The sequence below is a fragment of the Pinus tabuliformis genome, chromosome X (assembly GCF_031772625.1).
Source record: "Pinus tabuliformis cultivar Carrire ecotype Pingquan chromosome X, CPIR1, whole genome shotgun sequence".
Lineage (NCBI taxonomy): Eukaryota > Viridiplantae > Streptophyta > Pinopsida > Pinales > Pinaceae > Pinus > Pinus tabuliformis.
In genome coordinates, this window is record NC_142308.1 from 142054593 (window position 1) to 142074406 (window position 19814).

The 19814-nt window shown below is 37.5% G+C and overlaps 1 protein-coding gene across 1 annotated transcript; it reads left to right on the forward strand.

Annotated features, from left to right (window-relative positions):
- Positions 1–9876: 9876 nt before the first annotated feature.
- LOC149138862 (beta-ureidopropionase-like) lies at positions 9877–19399 on the forward strand. The gene is made up of 6 exons (XM_089453219.1): positions 9877–10677; positions 17301–17408; positions 17542–17730; positions 17805–18032; positions 18223–18447; positions 18787–19399. Exons 1-6 carry the CDS (start codon positions 10507–10509, stop codon positions 19141–19143), a joined length of 1278 nt encoding a protein of 425 aa, XP_089309345.1. The 5' UTR covers positions 9877–10506; the 3' UTR covers positions 19144–19399.
- The last annotated feature ends 415 nt before the right edge of the window (positions 19400–19814 follow it).

Genomic DNA, 19814 nt, shown 5'->3' on the forward strand with positions numbered 1-19814 from the left:
GATTAGTGAAATGATGATTGTCTCATGACTAATTATATGCATGTTTATTTTGGAATAGGGCTTTTAGAATTTTAATTTAATTATCAATAATTAGTAGGTGGATGGTAAGAATTTAAACTACATGAAATATCCTAGAATATTCTTAGTAGTATTCACAAATCAAAGTTTGAGATTTATTTTCAAAGTAGTTATGTCCTTTTTCCCCTTTTAATTAAATTAACAAATTAAATTATTTTCCATATGAACAAGTGTCATATGAAATGAGTTATGATTATTTGGAGATGTATTATTGATAAACCATGGTATTGTAACAAAGCATATTTACAAATTGAGAATTTCCATAATAAAGTGAGAGTGAATCTCCATGGATAATAATCTTGTTACATTTTTTTCATCCCATGACTAATTATCCTGATATGCATATTTATTTTGGAATAGGACTTCTAGAACTTTAATTTAATTATCAATAATTAATAGGTGGATGGTAAGAATTTAACGTACATGAAGAAATATTCTAGAATATTCTTAGTAGTATTGACATATCAAAGATTGAGATTAATCTTCAAAGTAATTATCTCATTTTTTCCCTATTAATTAAATTAATAATTTAAATTATTTTTCATATGAACAAGTGTCATATGAAATGGGTTATGATTATTTGGAGATGTGCTATTGATAAGTCATGGTATTGTAACAAAACCTATTTACAAATTGAGAATCTCCATTATAGAGGGTTAGAGCGAGGTTGCTAGTACTAGACGAGCTCACAAGTATACTCACCCAATACAACAATATCCATAGGCACTAAGCCATTACACAATGTTCATCATGTCACTAGTGAGGATTTGAACTTAAGTGGGGAAGATAACAACCATTCCGCCCAACCATCCGAGATAAACCCCAATTGAAAATATGTTTAACTTATATATGAATTATTTTTATCATTAATAAAAATAATAATAATTTAAATAAAGTTGTAATTTAGTTGATTTTTATGATTTTTTAATTTTTAACAATGTGAGATGTATAATGAAATAAGTGTTTTGATATTTATTATGGATTTATGTCTATGGACATTTACTAGTCATTTAATTTATATGGTTGCCCTAGTTTTATTTTTCCTCGCAAAAAAATGTAACTTTATTTTCATATGAGAATAAAATTACATTACACTGATACATGTCATGCATGTATTCGTTTGACAAAAAGCAAGCTTCAATACAAGAGTTCTACTGATGATTCTTGTCGATTACATTCCAAAAAGGTGGTTGTTCATAGTATGATCATAGTGGACATAGCCAAAAAGATGAGAATAAGAGAGGCATTTTTTCTCAACATACATAGCAAAGCATAAATTGAAACTTGTATAGAGCAACCATCCATGTGGTTCAAATTATATGTCTTTATCAAAGAAGAAAAAAACCAAAAATGTAAAAAAACGCAGAGTGCCTTCTGAGTGATCTTTAATTTGAGCTATTGTCCTCCATAAAAGGTTTGTGGAGGATCTCTGTGATCCCATTCTCGTGATGTTTAGCTATCTCCCATGTCCAGCAAGCCAACAAAACAACTACTTTATAGAGCTCGTTTGCATCTGTGTTGAATTCCCCATATATGAGAAATAACAAATAATGAGAAGGTCGATTTGAGTAGCAAACCATCATTTAATAAAGATTTCAATTTAAGGTTGTAACATCTGCACACTCCCTCCCCTAATGTGAATGGATGTAATGTCATTTTCTAGAGCAAAAATCAGGAGAAGTTTTAGAGCCATGATTTCTGCGAAATTATTTGATCCCTCTCCCAGCCCCATTTTCATTTTGTAATGAAGGTTTTCATTTAGATGAAGAACTGCACCACCTCCACTTCTTTTGGGATCTACTTGAGTTGCTCCATCAAAAAATTCCCCTGGCATGTTCTTGTCAATATTAGGTTGGATGGTAGATATTGTGTGAGAGGAGACCACAGGTTCGAGAAGAAGATCTAGGATGGTAATAACTTGCATTGTTTTTGCTTCAGGGCTTATCATATTGTCGCTAAAAGTGACCTTGTTCCTCGCTAGCCATGTTCCCTAGCTAGAAAGGAGAGGAAGCGAGGTGTTATCTCCAGTGCTGTCACTTGATATCCACCTTTGCTAGGTTTTCCTCAGGTTGGGCTCTTCCCATTAGCAAGCATGCCCTAACTTAGAAGCAAAGAATGTCTAGAGGTTTTTGGAATAACGACATTCAATTAACAAATGATCAACATTTTCCTTCGATTCTTTACATAAACAACACCAACCAAGGCCTTATTTCTTTTGTCTTTTACACAAAAAGTCCCATGTTAGGAATTTTTTTTTTCCAGGGCACACCACATGAAAACTCTAGATTTGGCTTGTCATTTAAACTTCCACATGTGTTGCCACCATGATTCCAAAGGACCGGGGATGCATTATGATATTAAATAAAGGTATCCTTCTTTAGGGGTATATTGTCTTGAAGAAGATAAAGACCATACTAACTCATCAGGTTCTTCTGAAATGTGAACATGTGCTTCTTTTAGGGCTCGAATGTAGGAAGGCCAAATTCTTTTATGCTCTCTTGGTAAGTTAAATTGTTTTCTTGTCAACCACAATTGATCCCTAAGAGGATTTTGTTTAGGTATGGTTGTTATTTTTAGAGTATGAATTACTTTAGAGTGAATTGTGTCAATTAAATCAACCATGAGACAATGGTATCCATTACCTCCAACCCACGGGTTGATGCCTGCTTGAAATATGGATCCATCTCCAACTTGCCAAGTTATACCATTTTCAATGATGGAGAAAGAGTTGACTATATCCTGCTAAATGATGCAGACATTTGATGTTTGCTTGCAGGGGCTTTGAATCCAATCCTCTATGGATAGGGGAGAGATGTATTTTCAATAGAGAACATTGGTCTAAAGACTATTAGTGGAGATCAGTCTCCATCTAGCTTTGACTGCTAGGGCTTGTGAAAAGTATGACAACTTCTTCAAACCCTAACCTACCCAAGGCTTGGGTGTAGATATTTTGGACCATTTGACCAAAGGGAAGGCAAAGTGCTCTGAGTTACTAGCCTAGAGAAAGTTGTAACAAAGCTTCTTTATTTTGGATAGGATGGATTTTGGAACCCATGATAGAGACATCTGGTAGAATGGAATGGCCTCTAGAATTGATTTTATTAAGAGTAATCACCTCACCCTGGAAATCCATCTGGAACTCCATGCTTTGAGTCTCTTTTCAATTTTAGCTAACAACCATTTCCAATCTACAATTGTGTAAGTGTTTGGCTTAAGGAGGAACCGTAGTTAAATTTTGAAACCATTCACAAGATCAACCATATTGTAAGGAAAAGCGTGCATATATAATATGAGCTCCCCATCTGTGAGATCAATTGGGATGATGGTTGATTTCCTTATGTTTATTTCCATTCATGTTGTTGCTTCAAAAAGAGCGAGAGCTTCCTTGATAGAGAGTGCATTAGTTCAAGAGCCATCAATAAAAATTAGGATATTGTTGACAAAGAGCAGATGGGTGATACTAAGGGTGGAGGCAACCCTTAGACCCATAAAACCATGTCTTCTGCGGACCTCCTCTAGGGCTCTACTGAGGCCTTTTGCCACTAAGAGAAAGAGAATAGGGGGAAGAGGGAAGCCCCACCTTAACACCCATTCAAATTTGAAGAAGGGGGAGGCTAAGACATTAATGAGGACAAAAAAGGAAGTTGAGGTGATGTAGCACATGATCCAATTGATGAAATATAATCAAAATCTAAGGTGGGTAAGGAGGAAGCGGAGGTAAATCCAAATGACATGGTCAAAATATTTGGATAGGTCAATTTTAGAATGACCCATTTCAGCTTCCTCTACTTGAGACTATGGAGACCTTCATGAGCCACTCCTATGGCATCATGAATTTGTTGGCACTCAAGGAATGCAAATTGTTCCCCATAAATAGATTTGGACATAATAGTTTTGAGAATGAGAGCAAAGGTTTTGGCTATGATTTTGTAAATGTAGTTGTAGAGAGAAATAGGTCAAACATCATCAAAGGAAGAGGGGTCATTGAACTTGAGGATGAGGGCAAGGAAGGTGGAGTTGAAAGAAGCTGGGGAAATGACTTGAGGATATGGATTCTTCAATGACTTGAAGAAGATCATTCTTTAGAAGCTCATAGAAGACCTTGGAAAACTCAATTGGCCACCCGTCTGACCCATGACTTTTATCATTTTGGAAACCACTTAAAACCTTCTTGAGTTCTTCTTTCATGAATGATTCCATCAACTTCTTGTTGTTAACTGGGGCCAAGAAGATAGGAAAATACAAACACAATTTGAAAACCTCACAACAGATGCCCAGTGAAGTTCTTTAAAAAGGGAGCTGAAGAAATTGGTTCACATTGAGGCGAGGTCCTCAAAGGAGGAGGTTGAATTCCCTTTTTGAATCTCTAAGTTTCCATATGGTGTTGCTCATCTTTATTCCTTTAGTGTAGTTTTGAAAAATTTAGTATTCTCATCACCAACTTCCAACCATATAGCTTGAATATTGAGCTTCCATGTTGCTTCTATGTCATCTGGGAGCTTTCTCTTACTACTTTCTAGATGGATGAGTGTGGCATTTGATTCCTTTGATTCATATCCTTCTAATAGATTTTCTAAAAAGCCTTCAATTCTGCTTTGACCTCGCAAAGTTCCTGGGCATCCCTTTTTCATTTTTCCACTGACCATTTTATAGTGGTTTCCTTCTCTGCTTTGATATTTTGGGCAAATTTCCTTCCTGTAGTCTTTGACAATCAAGGATTGAAAGGTTTCTAGGTTGACTTCACCAGATCATAAAAGAAGATCCTATTAGTGAGCCAAGTCAAGTTAAATTTGAAAGGGTTGGGGGTTTCTTCCTAGAATCCTTGAATTCTAGAAAGATCGAGGAGTGGTATGAGCCACCTCCTTCTCCAATCCATTGTATGATAAGATGAAAGTTGTCAAAATTATGTTTGGAAAGAAGGAATCGATCAAGCCTCTTTTCTACCAGGTCCTCCCCTATTCGTTTATTATGTCAGGATGGTTTGAGTTTAATAGGTTCAATATCTATGAGGCTGTGATTGCAGATGAATCTGTCGAAAAAAATCTAAGTTTGGATTTGCTTGTGCTCTGGCCCCCCATATCCTTGCTTCACCAATTGAAAATTTTAGATCTCATGCTAAAATCAAATTGGCTTCCTTCATGCAAAATTTTTGGTAAAGGGATTCCCAGAAGGGGATTTTGTTATGGGGGGACCATTAATTTTTAGGATGAGGGTATCATGGGCTAGTTCAACAACCTTGAAATTAAGGCCAACAATCAATTCCATCCCCCAGAAAACTGATAACATTGATGAATCGAGGGTTCCATCTTATAGCTTGGCCTCCAAAACGTCCCTTGGGGTCTGTGCATATGAAGTTCCACACTATGAGAGTGTTTTGCTAAATACCATAAATGAGATCTTTGACCCCTAAAGTTTCTTGTAGTGAAAGTATTTCCGCTTTCTCCAGATCAACAAGCCTACACAAAGCCAGTTGTTTGTGAGGGTTGGCCAAGCCCCTGCAAGTTAGGGAGAGAATGATCATTAGAAAACACTCTTGGGGGTGGTCATTTCTCTAAGCTCCCCATCAATGGAAAGTTGGTGCCTTGATGTTATATCCACTAGGGCTTTGTTTTAAGCGTGGATCAGTTTGGAACAACGACCCCCTACCTCTACCAACCAAGATGTTAGGGGTGTTAAATCTAAGGTTGTCATAGGGAAAGGAAGGGGTGGACTGATGCTGGCGGAATAAATATCAAGGTTCAGAGGAATATGATGATGAGGAGGATTCAATAATGGTTTGGGAAGAAGGGGAGGATGTAAGAGGTGGCGGGGGAGGGAGAGATCAGGTAGCATAACAAAGAGGTGGGTTGTTATAGAAGAGATAACCCAGATTGATCCAAACATGGAGAACTGAAACAAGAAACATGAGAAGAGAGAACCAATGAAACACATAGAGAGGGGAGAGGAAAAGTACCCAAGAGTTATGCTTAGTCCCTGATGGAGGCAACATTCCCTAGGCTTTTACTTGAATCTATCTGCTTGTCCTATTGGTGTTGTAGAATTTGCAATGCGGTCGGTCTCAGAGGGGAAGCTAATGGGGAGATAAACATCATTTCTGTTGATTTTTTGGTCGGAGTTGGTGGCTATGAGAGGTCTTATTCCATTGAAGATGGTTCGCTTTGTGGCCCTTGCTAGGATTTCCCTAAACACTAGCTGCCAATGAATGGTAGTTTGTAGTGGCAGGAATTATGTCCATACTGATGGCATTGTCTGCATTTGAAGGGGATCCCCTCATAGTCCAATATTTGCTTGTATTTTTTTTCCCTTATAGGTGATATCAGTTTCTCCCCATAAACCTACACGAACATCCAATAATACTAGAAACCTTGTAACCTTCCATCCTTTGGCCTGCATGAAAGAGAAATCTACATCCAAAAGCTCCCCCATATTCAAGCCTATCTTCGAGAGAGAACCATTAGTCTATAATATCATGGGGAGACTGGGCATGCGTACCCACACTGGAATTTTGTCCACCCATTCCTTGTTTGGGTTGAAAGGCAGGTCCCATATTTTGAGAAGGAGGGGAGTAGATTCGATGTGCCAAGGTTTTGAAAGGACCCACGAGGCATCCCCCTTGTTTGCAAATATCAATGTGAACCATCCTCTAACTAAGAAATGGGTTTCTGATAGTTGTTTCAGATTCAATACCCATTCTTTCTTCACCCACTCATCAATCGTGGCTTGACTGAGCAAACAACCTCTAGCATAGCCAACCATAGTATGCTCAGACATATGGAGAACTTGATTAATCTTGGTGTTGTGGCTGAGCACCATAGGCTTAGATCCTCAGAGATGTTTGATAGGAGGATGAGGTTTCTTTTTGGGGGCCCCATAAGATGCAATAGGAGGAGAGGGGGAAGGGCTAGAGTAAGTTAAAGGGGGAAGAAGAGCTCCTTGTTCGAGACAGAGGGGGAAGGAGCTACTTTAGGGAGAGAGGGGGCGATGGAGGGGGAAGGAAAAGAGAAAGAGGATGAGTGAGTCGGGAGAGAGGAAGCCAGGAAGCGTATGGGGTCAAAGAAGGGTTGAATGGGGGGGACAACACTTCCTAGCAAATTAGGCACCCTCGAGGAGATTTGGAGGGTTTGCTAAAACCTTAACTCAAGCGGGGACATGGGGAGCAACTTAGAAGCAGAGGGTAAAGAGGAAAGATGGGATCCAGGGATGAAGAAGGGGAGACACTGTTGTGACTGGCTAGAGAAGAGCATCAGTTGGATTTCTCCTGAAAGAGACGAGATCATGGAGCTACATGCGAAGCTGAAGATGGCAGGAGCTACAAGAAGTTGGTTCTTTGAGGGATAATCTTCAGCTTGTGACAAAATTTGGAATGAAACAACAACTTCATTTTGATAGGAACCATCATAGATCCATCTTAAATACGAGTCTAACATGAGCTGAGAGGGATCCAATTTATTCACGTCTAAATTTTTTTATGAGCCCACATTATTTAAATGTTTTGTATGGTTATTTATTTTTATTTTTATTTTTTTATTTTTAGATTTGTCATAATTTTTATTTTTGTGGACATAAGTAGAATTTCAATTCAATTTGATGACAGACGGACAACGTTACACATCATACTGGGATGTAGAAGGAGCCTCTCGACTCAATAAGAGGAAGATTTGGACTTACCGAGAGAGGGAGCATTGAATGGAACAAAGAAACAACCCTCCATAGGGTTGTGAGAACCTAAAGGAAAAACTGAGCCAACCACTTCCTCTAGAAGGTCTTCTAGGCTTGAGTCCATAAAAGGCTGATCGTCCATCTCGCCGCTATGAATATGAAGGTGCACAAATGGTAGATCCATGGTTCCTAAGCCGCTCAGGGTAGATTTCTCGCCTTGGGAGCTAACAACAGGAGAGGTAAAAATAGATTTGCCTTCAAATGGGTCTTCCGAGTAATCCAAAAACATTTCCTCCATGGTGAATAAATTTTACCCTTAATTCAACCCATGAGTACCTACATCTCTAATGCCGGTACTGCGAGGCTAAAACAGAGGAGGAGGTAGTCGTTGGTTGAGTAATCGTTGGGTAACCACTAGGTATTCTATCTGTGGAGTCAGATTTGGCCGTATTTGAAAAGGAGTGGTAGGCTAACCGAGACCCAAAATTTCTTCAAGTTGGAAACTTGACAGTAATGCAATGTGTGCATAGTCTATGCATGAACCCACTAGAGAAGTTGCAAAAACTAGGGCTTGATAGATCAAATCAATGAGAGCGTTACAAGGGCATTGCCAGTGCAAAAGTGACATGTAGACCCGTCATGCAATCCCCATTTCCTCATAGAAACTTCCAGATCACCATGGCTCCTCTTAATCCAAGGAGATCAATCTCCATTTTCATTTTTGTATGGTTGCTCTAGTTATGCAAATATGTATGTTTATTCTAAATAGGGCTTCCATAATTTTAATTTAATTATCAATAATTATTAGGTGGATGGTAGAAATTTAAACTCCACAAAAATATTCTAGAGTATTCTTAATAGTGTTCACAAATCAAAGATTGAGATTTATCTCCAAAGCGGTTATGGTTTTTTTCCCTTTAACTAAATTAATTAAACCCACCAGTTGGTTTGTGTGGGGCTTAGTCCTCACCAGGTCAAGGTTCAAACCTCATAGGGAGGGGTTGAGGATGGAAGCCACTTCAGGATAATTAAACTTCCCAAGGGGTATCGAGGCTCGACTAAGCCTTGCACAATCCTAGCAATAAACTTCACATTGTGGGTCGATTTGTCTTCTTCCATCCAATAAATGGGCTTAGCCTCGACTTAGGTTCAACCTAGTCAAAAAATAAAATAAAATAATAATAATTAATTAATTATTTTTTTTTACATGAACAAGTGTCATAAAAATGAGTTATAATTTTTTGGGCATGTGGTATTAATAAGCCATGTTATTGTACCAAAGCCTCTTTACAAATTAAGAATCTCAATGGTAAAGTGAGAGTGAATCCCATGGTTAAGAATCTTGTTAATTTTTTTAAAGTGTATATACGGATTTTTTAAATAATTATTGTGCCACTCTCCAACCCACTATGCAAGAGATGTTGTGTTGTTATGTTATGTTATGTAAACATTTTACTTGGTCAAATAAAATAGAAATAGAAATAAATTAAAATAATACAACTAATAATTAAATTTATTAATAAAAATAAAAATAACCTTACTTTAAACATTTATACTTGGTCAACTATAAAATAAATAAAATTAAAAATAACTCTATGTTAAAACAAAAATAACTTTAAACAAAAATAATAAGATAAATTTGACTTGGTTAAGTTATTGGTGGTTTTAGAGCTCCATGTGTATGAGAACCCATGGTATTCATGTGAAATATAGCCTATTTAAAAAAAAAATTAAACCCTTCACCCATCATTAAATAATCTTTAAAAAAATTTCGAGTTAACCTTTCACCCACCCATCATTAAAAATAAGAATAAAAAATAAAAAACAAAAACAATATAATACATTTTCCACACCTAATTAGAACAGATTTTCCCCACTATCAAAAGAGTACAGCCCTCACTCACTATGACAGACACCCATCATTAAATAATCTTTAAAAAATTTCGAGTTAACCTTTCGCCCATCATTAAAAATAAAAATAAAAAATAAGAAACAAAAACAATATAATACATTTTCCACACCTAATTAGAACAGATTTTCCCCACTATCAAAAGAGTACAGCCCTCACTCACTGTGACAGACATAAGCCTTCACCAACTATAAAAATAAGCCTTCACCAACCATAAAAGTAAGTAAAGAATAACGAACCCTTGTCTGTCAGGAATAGATGCTACCAGAAAATATGTTCACCAGCATCAGCGAGGGTAAGAGATTCAGATTGATATCCTCGCCCCTGGTAGGCCACAAATAAGAAATAACGATGGGAAAGGATTTGGTACCCGTTATGGATACGCCACCCTTCGTGGACTAGAGTGGCATTGAAAGAGATCCATTTGTTGTAAATGGAGTTCAATTCGAATAGATGCCACGTTGTTGCGCGAAAGCAGAAAGTGAAAAATAAATTCACCATAACGCGGAACTGGGTTCTCGTTGGTGGTCAAAGCAGAAAAACATAAATAAAGGGCTAGAAGTTAGACTAACGCATTGCGATACTGCATCGGAATCTTATGATGGTAGCTCTCGCCAGTGACTGTAAACCATAGAGCAAAAAGCTTAAATACGCATTGAATTTAATATTCAGCTAGCACAACTTGCTGAGAGTTTGGCCATAGAAGAAAAATATAAATACACATTGAATCTAAATACACATTGAATCTAATGCTGTCAGGGAAATTCCGAAGAGTGTTTGGCTTCTAATTTTCCTTTTTCTTGGGCGAAAGAGAAACTTTGCAGAGAGTTTGGCTTCTAATTTTCTATTTTCTGGGAAACATGGAAGATGCAACAGTATGCAACGCCACCACCAATGGATCCTCTACTGAAGCAGCAGCATCAGAAGCCATTGAATCAAAGGGGTTTTCACCCTCTCCCGAGGGATCCCTTATGGGATATAATTCTCTGCACGATATTCTTCAATCAAATCTTCCGCCGTTACTCTACAAGGTATGGCAACATGCAGCCTCAGGTTTCATTTATATCACTGATTGCATTTGTTGTCCGATAGTTGATTGACTTTCATGAGTAGGTCTGCTGAGTTTTCTGAGCATAGTCAAAGAAAATTTTGTATATCAATGGGTAGTTACATACCCATATGGTAACATCACTTGCTGTTGAAATAATTATGGATAAATGAAAATCTGTGATTGAATTGGTGGGTAGTTCAGATAAACAAAGTCCCAGAAGATCAGTCTAAGTTTAGAAATTACATAGACACTATAATTATCAACAAATTATTGGATCCCAATACTATATCTGATAAAAGAACATGAGATGGTATACATGCCATCATTACAGATACTGATCCACAGCCATCACAGACAACGTATCAAACTGGGAGGGTATAAAATTAAGGATATGAAGGCTGATGATAAGCTTTTGTGACCAAGTGACGTTATTTTGGTGAGACTAGGGAGTTGAATGGAAGTTTCACGCTTGCTAGGTGCCCATGTTCTATCATGGAAGTTTTTTATTATTATTTTTGTCATTTGGTGAAGCCCAGGGGTTCAAACATAACTTCATGCTTGTTAGGCACCTATGATCTCATTGTGGATTAGGAGGTCCACACCATCTGCTCAAGAATTTTCAATCATCACAGTAGAGCCACAATTTTTCTCTCATCAGTCTTGGTGACCTGGAACACTCTACAAATCTTTTTCCCTGAAAAGATCCAACAAACCTGTTTGAACTTTGAAAGGGGGATGTGGGTGGAACGTAAATGTCCATTAATCCTCTTCTGCATGCCTTGAAGAGAGGGCATATCCTACCCATATGGTAGTCGGCTTGTGAAACATGCACAAGCATACAAGGCCCTAAAGATGAGATTTAGCTGGAGAGAAATGTTTAAAACTGACCTTATTCGGATGTTTGATACGTGCAGTAAAAGTCCATACTCAAATATCTGCTTGTCTTGATAGTAGGTAGGCCCTACCCTTATCGGCATTGGCTTAAGGAATCAACTGATTCTAGGAAAGGAAAGAACATGTTGGTTATGCAGCGTACGCAGTACCGTGGACGTTTTTAAAATGCTTAGATAGGTCTAATCTAGAATATTAAATTAAATTCCATTCCACCAAAACCACACCATACGAAAGATAAATCTTATGAAATTCAGAGGACAATGAAACCTGATATGAAGGAATTTAGAACAGAGAAAGTCATGACTCTCTCTACTGCAAATGTCCAGCAGATCCGTTTGGTTTCAGTGGATGTTCAATAATTTTAACCCATTTTATCTCAGACATACTTTGACAAATGTGCTATTATACAGCCTAGTTAATTAAGTTCCTTTTTGTGATCCCTTGTAGCTCAGTTCCTTGAATTTCGTGGTTGGTAAATTTTGTTAAGGCACTCCTAGATATTTTGTGCACGCCTTCCTCTTGATAATCAGCAGCTGAGTGGTACACAGAGGGAAGACGTCCATCGAGCTACTGAAGGAAGGGCACACTCTTGTAGAGAAGGAAAGGCTGGTTTGTACATGGCAGTGTGATTGGAGATCATTTTATTTGCCTTTCTTTAATTTAATTTACAGTACAAGTCCAGAGTCCTTGTTTAATTTATAGTGTGAATAATTATTGCACTGTTTATTCAACCTATTCCAATTGATCAAGCTGTTCAAAATGGCATTATTTGCATTTCGTCTAATTGTTGTTACGTCTTGATGAACTAGCATATTAATAATTATTGCACTGTTTATTCAACCTATTCCAATTTATCAAGCTGTTCAAAATGGCATTATTTGCATTTCATCTAATTGTTGTTACGTCCTGATGAACTAGCATTCAATTCCCTTCAGGTCCTTTCACTGGCATAAGCAACTTGGACATTGATACAATGTTTTAGTGGAAACTTGAAGAATGAGAGAGTCTATAGGTAAAAAGTAGAAAAATAAAACATCGTCTGTCAAAAGAAAAAATATTAACAGAGATTCTCATCGTTTTGAATCCCTAATTCAGATCAAGGGTACGGGAATGTGAGATTTAATGAAGAAAAATAGGCTGCATTAGTTTTTCCACCAGCCTTGGTTGGAACTTGGAAGCTTTGAGAAACACACCCCAAGGTGCCGCACCAGACAAAGTGGACTTCCTTTGGCTTAGGTGCCAGGTCTGATGGGTAACTATTCCACCAAAATTGCCTAGGACTTGCATGCGGTATCATCATTTTGAAACTCCATTTCACCAAAACCATTTTTATGGCAGATAAATCTGATGAAATTCAGAGGACATTACTATCCGATGAAACCTGATATGAAAAACTATAGATTTGAGAAGTTATGACTGTGTCTACTGTAGAGTTCCAGTAGGCAAATTTGGTTAAGTGGATGCTCAATAATTTCAATCCATTTCATCTCAGACAATATTTTAATGTATTTCCACAAAATGTGCCATTAAATAACCAAGAGTTGCTACATACAGCTTGGTTGATTAAGACCCTGGGTCCTTGGATTTCCAGGTTGGTAAATTTTGTTGAGGCACTCCTAGATTTTCTGTGCACACATTCGTCCTGATAACCAGCAGCCTAGGAATGATTAAAAAGGCTTAAGTACATTAAATCACTGGGGGAAGAGAATTTTACTGTAGCAAATAAATTGTTGGTCTGCACATGGAAAACTGCAACTGCAAGTCTGCAAATCATTTCATTTTCTTTTCTTTGATTTAAATTAGAGTACAAGTTCAGAATGTAGCAGGAGTGTAGCAGGAGTTTGTGGATGCAGATGTATTTCGCCTTTCATTAGGAGCATGGGTCCATGCACTAGACACAAAAATGCTGAATACAAAATTAAAAGGTTTGTTACTGTACCATTTCTCATAAAGAGTCATGCTAGCGACAACAAAATTAGGTGTTCTATTGATGAGATGGGCTGCACAAACGACCACCAAGATTCATTTTCGTGAAGTGATGCATGCTTCAAACCATCTCCGTCATAGCCCTAGTTATTCTTTTTGCTATGCATTTTAGCATGGAGTGTAAGGAAAAGTTATTTGTAAAGAGATGCCTAGAAATTCAAGAAATGACTAGAAAGCATTTCTAATATATTTACCTATGCCATCTGCCTTGAGACATTTGATCTTTGGATTGCTTTGATTTTCCACAAAAGATTTGAATTCTTAGAACTTTCCAAACACCTCATCCTTAGATTTAATGGTGTATGTCTAAAGAAAATGAGAAAATCTTCAAGAAAGGCAAAGAAGTTCTTAGCTCCCCCAATAGAAGATGTAGCCATAGGTCCATATGCATCGCTATGAATTGGTGCAAGAGGTTGAGAAGTTTGCCTTGCTTTTTCATTAGTTAAGGACTCTTGATGATGCTTCCCCATTACACAGCCCTCACAATCGCCACTAGATGGTTCAGTCCATGGAGTGTCATCAACCATATGTAGCTGACTCATATGTCGTACATCAATAATTGGTGTGACTGAGACGTTGACTTGATAACATGCTAGTGTCTTCATCATTGGTTAGCATAGCAACGAACCCTTTTTTCTTTGAGGAAGGAGTCTTCCTTAACTTGTACATATGATCAGATTCGTCACAATACCCCAGGGCAACCATCTTGAAGCCATCAATTGTCCTTTACAACCCATTGATTTGGCTGGAATTCCACCTTTTCATTGGTATGTTTAATCTGGTAAATAGAAAGAAAATTTGGTTCAACACTTGGAACATGAAGAGCATCTCCAAACTTAGTTGTAATAATGATGACATCACCACAGCCCACAACATGTGTCATTGAATTGTTGCCAACAACCACTTTCTCTCTATTATGTTGTTGTCTATAATTAGAAAGAAGATGGTCATGCTTGGTCATGTGTTGGGTGGCTTCAGAATCAACATTCCACTCTTGCTAAGAAGAAGGAAAGAGTGCAGAGTATACTGCCAAATGTGCACTATGAGGAGATGCAACATTCTCATTGAAAGGGTCTTTAGTGCCTATTGTAGATCTTGCAAGCCCTTCAATTTTTTGAAGACAAGTAAGGTAAAGCTTGAATAGATGGCCCTTCTTATGACAACAACCTCATATGACTTTTTCCTTCTTGAAGGATTTTGAGCATTCCTCTTTACCTTTGTTGGACTCAAATTTAGAAGGGGTTGAGACAACCTTTGGATCGGGTTGATCTCAAAAGGGAAACTCAGCCATTTTCCTCACAGTAATCTGATGCCGAATGAGATTAGAGAAAACCTCTTCAAGAGGAGTTATGAGATCCTTGAAAATAAAGAAATGCTATAGAATATAAGATCAAAAGATTGAATGTTGTACAGATCCTATTTTGAGAAACACTTGCATATTCCAAATCTGATTTGTCATTTTTGCTTGTTTGAATAATGTCGGTCTTCAGGTTTTTAAACTTTGCAATATATTCCTCAGCTGTGTCGAAGTCACCCTTCTTTAGGTTGGAGAGATTAGTTTCAAGTCAGTGGACTAGAGTAGTATTTATTGTTGCAAAGAGACTTTTGAAGTTATTATAGATTTCCTTTGGACCTTTGTTATCCTTGGTATGATGAATGCAATTAGGCTGACATAAAGACTGATCAACCTAATAGCTTCATCCTTCTTCAAACATACCAAGTTATCATGGTCATCATTTTCAGCAGGAAGCGGCCTTGACAAGTACATACATACACCTTTGCTTCTAAATAAGGCAATCATTTGATCTAGCCAAGAATGATAGTTGTCCTCATTTAGATGGGGAGACAACCACTTTGAATCCATAAACTCAACAACAACAAGATAAGTCTCCTTATGTAATGAAGACTTCGGAAATTCTCTTTTATCAATCCAAATGGTACCAAACCCTAGGTAACCTTAGGAATGAAGGTGTTGACCTTAAATAAGAGTGAGAAGCACCAAATAACACCCTAGAAGGAATGTGTGACACTAGTTCTTCCCTGTAACAAAGATTTCACTAGCCAATAGTTTTTGTATCAGGCAAAGGAATTGAGAAAGTATGGTTCACATTTGCTTGAGGGTCAATAAAAGAATCAATGGAACCTAAGCTGCACGAAACATGGAAACACATACAAATTTCCAAAATAGTAATGCCTAGAAATGTGACCTCTCGCCAAAATGGGTATGTGGGGAAACACGGTATATAGAAAATACAAAAAATATAGATATATAGTTTTCTTTAAATAACACATTATCTTTCAAGAAAATAAGAATGATACACAAATTACATTTTAAAAGTAGACCCATGTCTATATTAACTCTCATAGATGATTACATGATGCAAAGTCCCATAGCCTGGTGGTCTTGACTAATGTCCCATACCTCATACATGATAGAATCCAGTGGAAATGCTACAATCATGCCAACCCTGAAATTCTGAAAATTGCTAAGTTTGCTGAATTCTTAATGGGATATGAAATGCTACTTTCTCCATGTGAAGTCCAATCATCAATGAGGTTGGAACCACTCTCAAGCATCTTGAAACAATTAATGGTATTGTTAAAAATCTAAGTCAAAGTTGACATTCTCCTTTATCTTACTTTTTCTATCCATTCTCCTTTATCTTACCTTTTCTATCCATTTACTTTAAGATTTAATATTACCAGTAATTACCAAGGTGACAAGCTCCTCAAAGCTGAATCCCTATCCTTGTTTTAGGGTGCTTGGCATGGAGTCACGGACAGGGTGATATTTTCCTAAGTGTCCCATACCACTCTCGGGCACTTAAATGTGCCTAGAAACTTCTAATAAAGTGCCTAAAATGTCACTAGAGATGGATGAAATGCCTTGGAAACAGTGCTGGCCTTATTGTGCAATCTTTCGAGATTTGGAAATGTGATATGCTATGGTTGGCAATGTTTCCAAGACATTTTGTACCTGTTTGGGTATTTCAGGTATTGGAACGTGGTTGAACTAGGCATTTCCTACAGCTTAGGATGGAACCAAATCTCACCCAAAATTTGAAATATCCTCCTTACAAGTACCCTAGAGAGGGATTGCTCTAGTGTTGCTTGAGAGAGAGTGCAAAAGCCAGGCACAAGTGCTGAAAACAGAAATACCAAAGTGCGCTTAAGAAAAAGTTGCCAATCACAAGCAAGAACACCAAAATTAAGTGCCCTTAGGCTTATAACAGTTTGTATTTCGGATCAAGAAGATCACAAAATGTGATGTACAAATGAGAGCTTTAGTTGTGTATTTATACACAATTCAAGTGAGGTCTCCCTTTGAGAGTGGGTTATGGGTCCACAAGACAAGGGCATACACCCCAAGAGGGTTGTTGAGCCTATATTTCAAGTTTTAATAGGTTGGCCAACATTTTTCTGAAAGGACCCTGTTTCACCTTGAAGAGCTCAAGTTCACTATCTAGTATCAACTGATTTTAGCAATAAACAGTTGTGGGGAAAAAGAATGTCACTGGAGTGCGAACGCTACACTAATTTGTTTCACTAACCTCTAAATACATGCGATTGGTTTTAAGCATCTTTAAAAATAATTTAAAGCATGCTTTGCAGTCATCCATATCTGGACTGTAAAGGACATACAAACTTGTTTATTGTGAATTACTGTTATAACTTTGGTCTATAGTTAATTTCCTAAATGTGCAATGACCTGTCTGTCTGCAGGAAGTCAGCCAGTTGCTTTTAGGTGTCAATTGTGGCAAAGTAGTGTCACCCTTGTCTCTGCCAGAGACAGTACTTGCTATATCCAAAGAATCATCTTTTGATTTGCAGGTAATTACAAAAGGGAAGTATTTTCATGATATGTGATTCTGCGTGAAGTTTTAGCTTCAAAATTTTCTTTTCTGTCTTCTTGGCACAATTTAATGAAAATCAACCATTTTTTTCTCCTTTGGTTACATGAAAGGCATATCGTTTCAATGCTGAGCCAGAGATGATGCGAGCTCCACGCATTGTTCGTGTTGGTCTTATTCAAAATTCCATTGTTCTTCCCACAACTGCTTCATTTTCAGAGCAGAGAAAAGCCATCATGCAGAAGGTTAAATGTATGATTGAAGCTGCTGGAGTTGCTGGTGTAAACATTGTCTGTCTACAGGTAAGAGATGAAAAATGTTTTCCAATCTAGCCGTGTGCAAAATTAACTCTGAAACTCTGGGATGCATATCTCAGGAGGCCTGGACCATGCCATTTGCTTTTTGTACACGAGAAAAGAGGTGGTGTGAATTTGCAGAAAGTGTGGATGGAGAATCAACTCAATTTCTGAAGGATCTGGCACAGAAGTATAACATGGTGATTATCAGTCCTATTTTAGAGAGAGATATGAATCACGGTGAAGTTCTCTGGAACACTGCAATAGTCATAGGGAATCATGGCAACATTATTGGTAAACACCGTAAGGTAATAATACAATTCAGACTCATAAGTACCAACATCTTTTTATTGCCTTGGATATATCGTAACTTCTAAAAGTCCTTTATCCAGGTCCTTGCTTCTGTTGATGGTGCATGAAGCTTCAAAATGATAGCTTTTCTTGTATAGTTCATCTGTATTTGCTAGACCAACACCTTTGTTAGCTTGTCCTTTGCAGAACCACATTCCAAGGGTTGGTGATTTTAATGAGAGCACTTACTATATGGAAGGAAACACAGGACATCCCGTGTTTGAGACTTGCTATGGGAAGATTGGGATCAATATTTGCTATGGAAGACATCACCCTCTAAACTGGTTAGCATTTGGACTTAATGGAGCAGAGATTGTGTTCAACCCATCAGCTACTGTTGGGGGTCTCAGTGAGCCAATGTGGTCTATAGAGGTGAGTTCCATTTACAATCCTGTTTTGTAGGAAAAAATTTCAACTGAATTTGAGATATTTTCATAAATTAGTGGCAGTTTGCCACTGGTCTTCAAAAGTATTTCTGCACCCATTAAATATCCATGCATTTCCACAGTTGCTGCCTACTGTTGAGTCTTGACATGAACTACTGTGATATGGATGAATCATAAATGACGGAAAACATCTCTGTTAAGCGATGTGAGGGGTTGAGATCATATTAAGTAGGAAAACTTTGGACTTCATGTTGCTTAAATCTTGTACACCAATAATAACAAGTCAAATAGCCATTCTGATTTGCGTATGGGAATGTATCTGCAGGCTCGCAATGCAGCCATTGCAAATAACTTTTTCGTTGGGTCTATAAATCGCGTGGGAACTGAAGTGTTTCCTAATCCATTTACATCAGGTGATGGAAAACCTCAGCATGCAGATTTTGGTCACTTCTATGGTTCGAGTTACTTTTCAGCTCCAGATGCTTCTTGTACTCCTAGTCTTTCTCGCTATCAAGATGGCTTGATTGTTGCAGACATGGATCTCAACCTTTGCAGACAAGTAAAGGATAAGTGGGCATTTCGCATGACGGCTCGTTATGATATGTATGCAAATCTACTTACAAATTACCTTGACCCACATTTCAAACCACAAATTATCGCAGATCCATTCTTGCAGCAGTAACCTCGATAATGTTTCTTATCCAAGGACAATCTTCTTCATAGGCAAAGAATTTGAACCATTTGTGCCTTATAACCCCATTGTAAATGGGAAACTTTCAAACAAGCTCCAAATTGATAGTGTTGTAAGACTTAATAGCATGCAGTAGTTAAATATAGACGAAAACCAGATAGTTTCAACTTTCAGTCACTGCATTCTCTTGTATGAAAATGATCTTGATACATGTTTTCTTAGATATGTATACCATTATCTTTATTTAGCAGTGAGGACTTTGGAAGGAAAAAGAGATTAATGGTCAGTTAATGTGGCTTTATGTGATGGAAAAGGATTCAAATAATGAATTTATGAAAGAAGACATTGACAGCCACACAAGGGATGCCTTCTCAAGCTAGTATTGGAAAAACTGATGTAAGACTGTGTTTCATCCCTCATTTTATCTGCATGTTGGAATGCATCTATTGAGTGTACTAGGAAAATATGATGTGGGGAATAAGGAATATTTCTTGAAGGAGCAATTTTCTGAAAATATGAGAATTGCTTCTTAATAGGGATAAACTTCCTATGGAAACACAAAATTACTGGATAAGAAGCATTTTCCTGAGAATATAAGAATTTCGTTTTTATATAGATAGATTCCCGATGGAAACAAAACAATATCAAATTGCAACTCTTCA

Bases quoted from the DNA above. Each gene is read 5' to 3' on its own strand.
- LOC149138862 (XM_089453219.1), top strand. From the start codon at position 10,507: ATGGAAGATGCAACAGTATGCAACGCCACCACCAATGGATCCTCTACT. The intron at 17,731-17,804 runs GTAAGAGATGAA...TGCATATCTCAG, and splicing joins TAAACATTGTCTGTCTACAG to GAGGCCTGGACCATGCCATT. The intron at 18,448-18,786 runs GTGAGTTCCATT...ATGTATCTGCAG, and splicing joins AGCCAATGTGGTCTATAGAG to GCTCGCAATGCAGCCATTGC.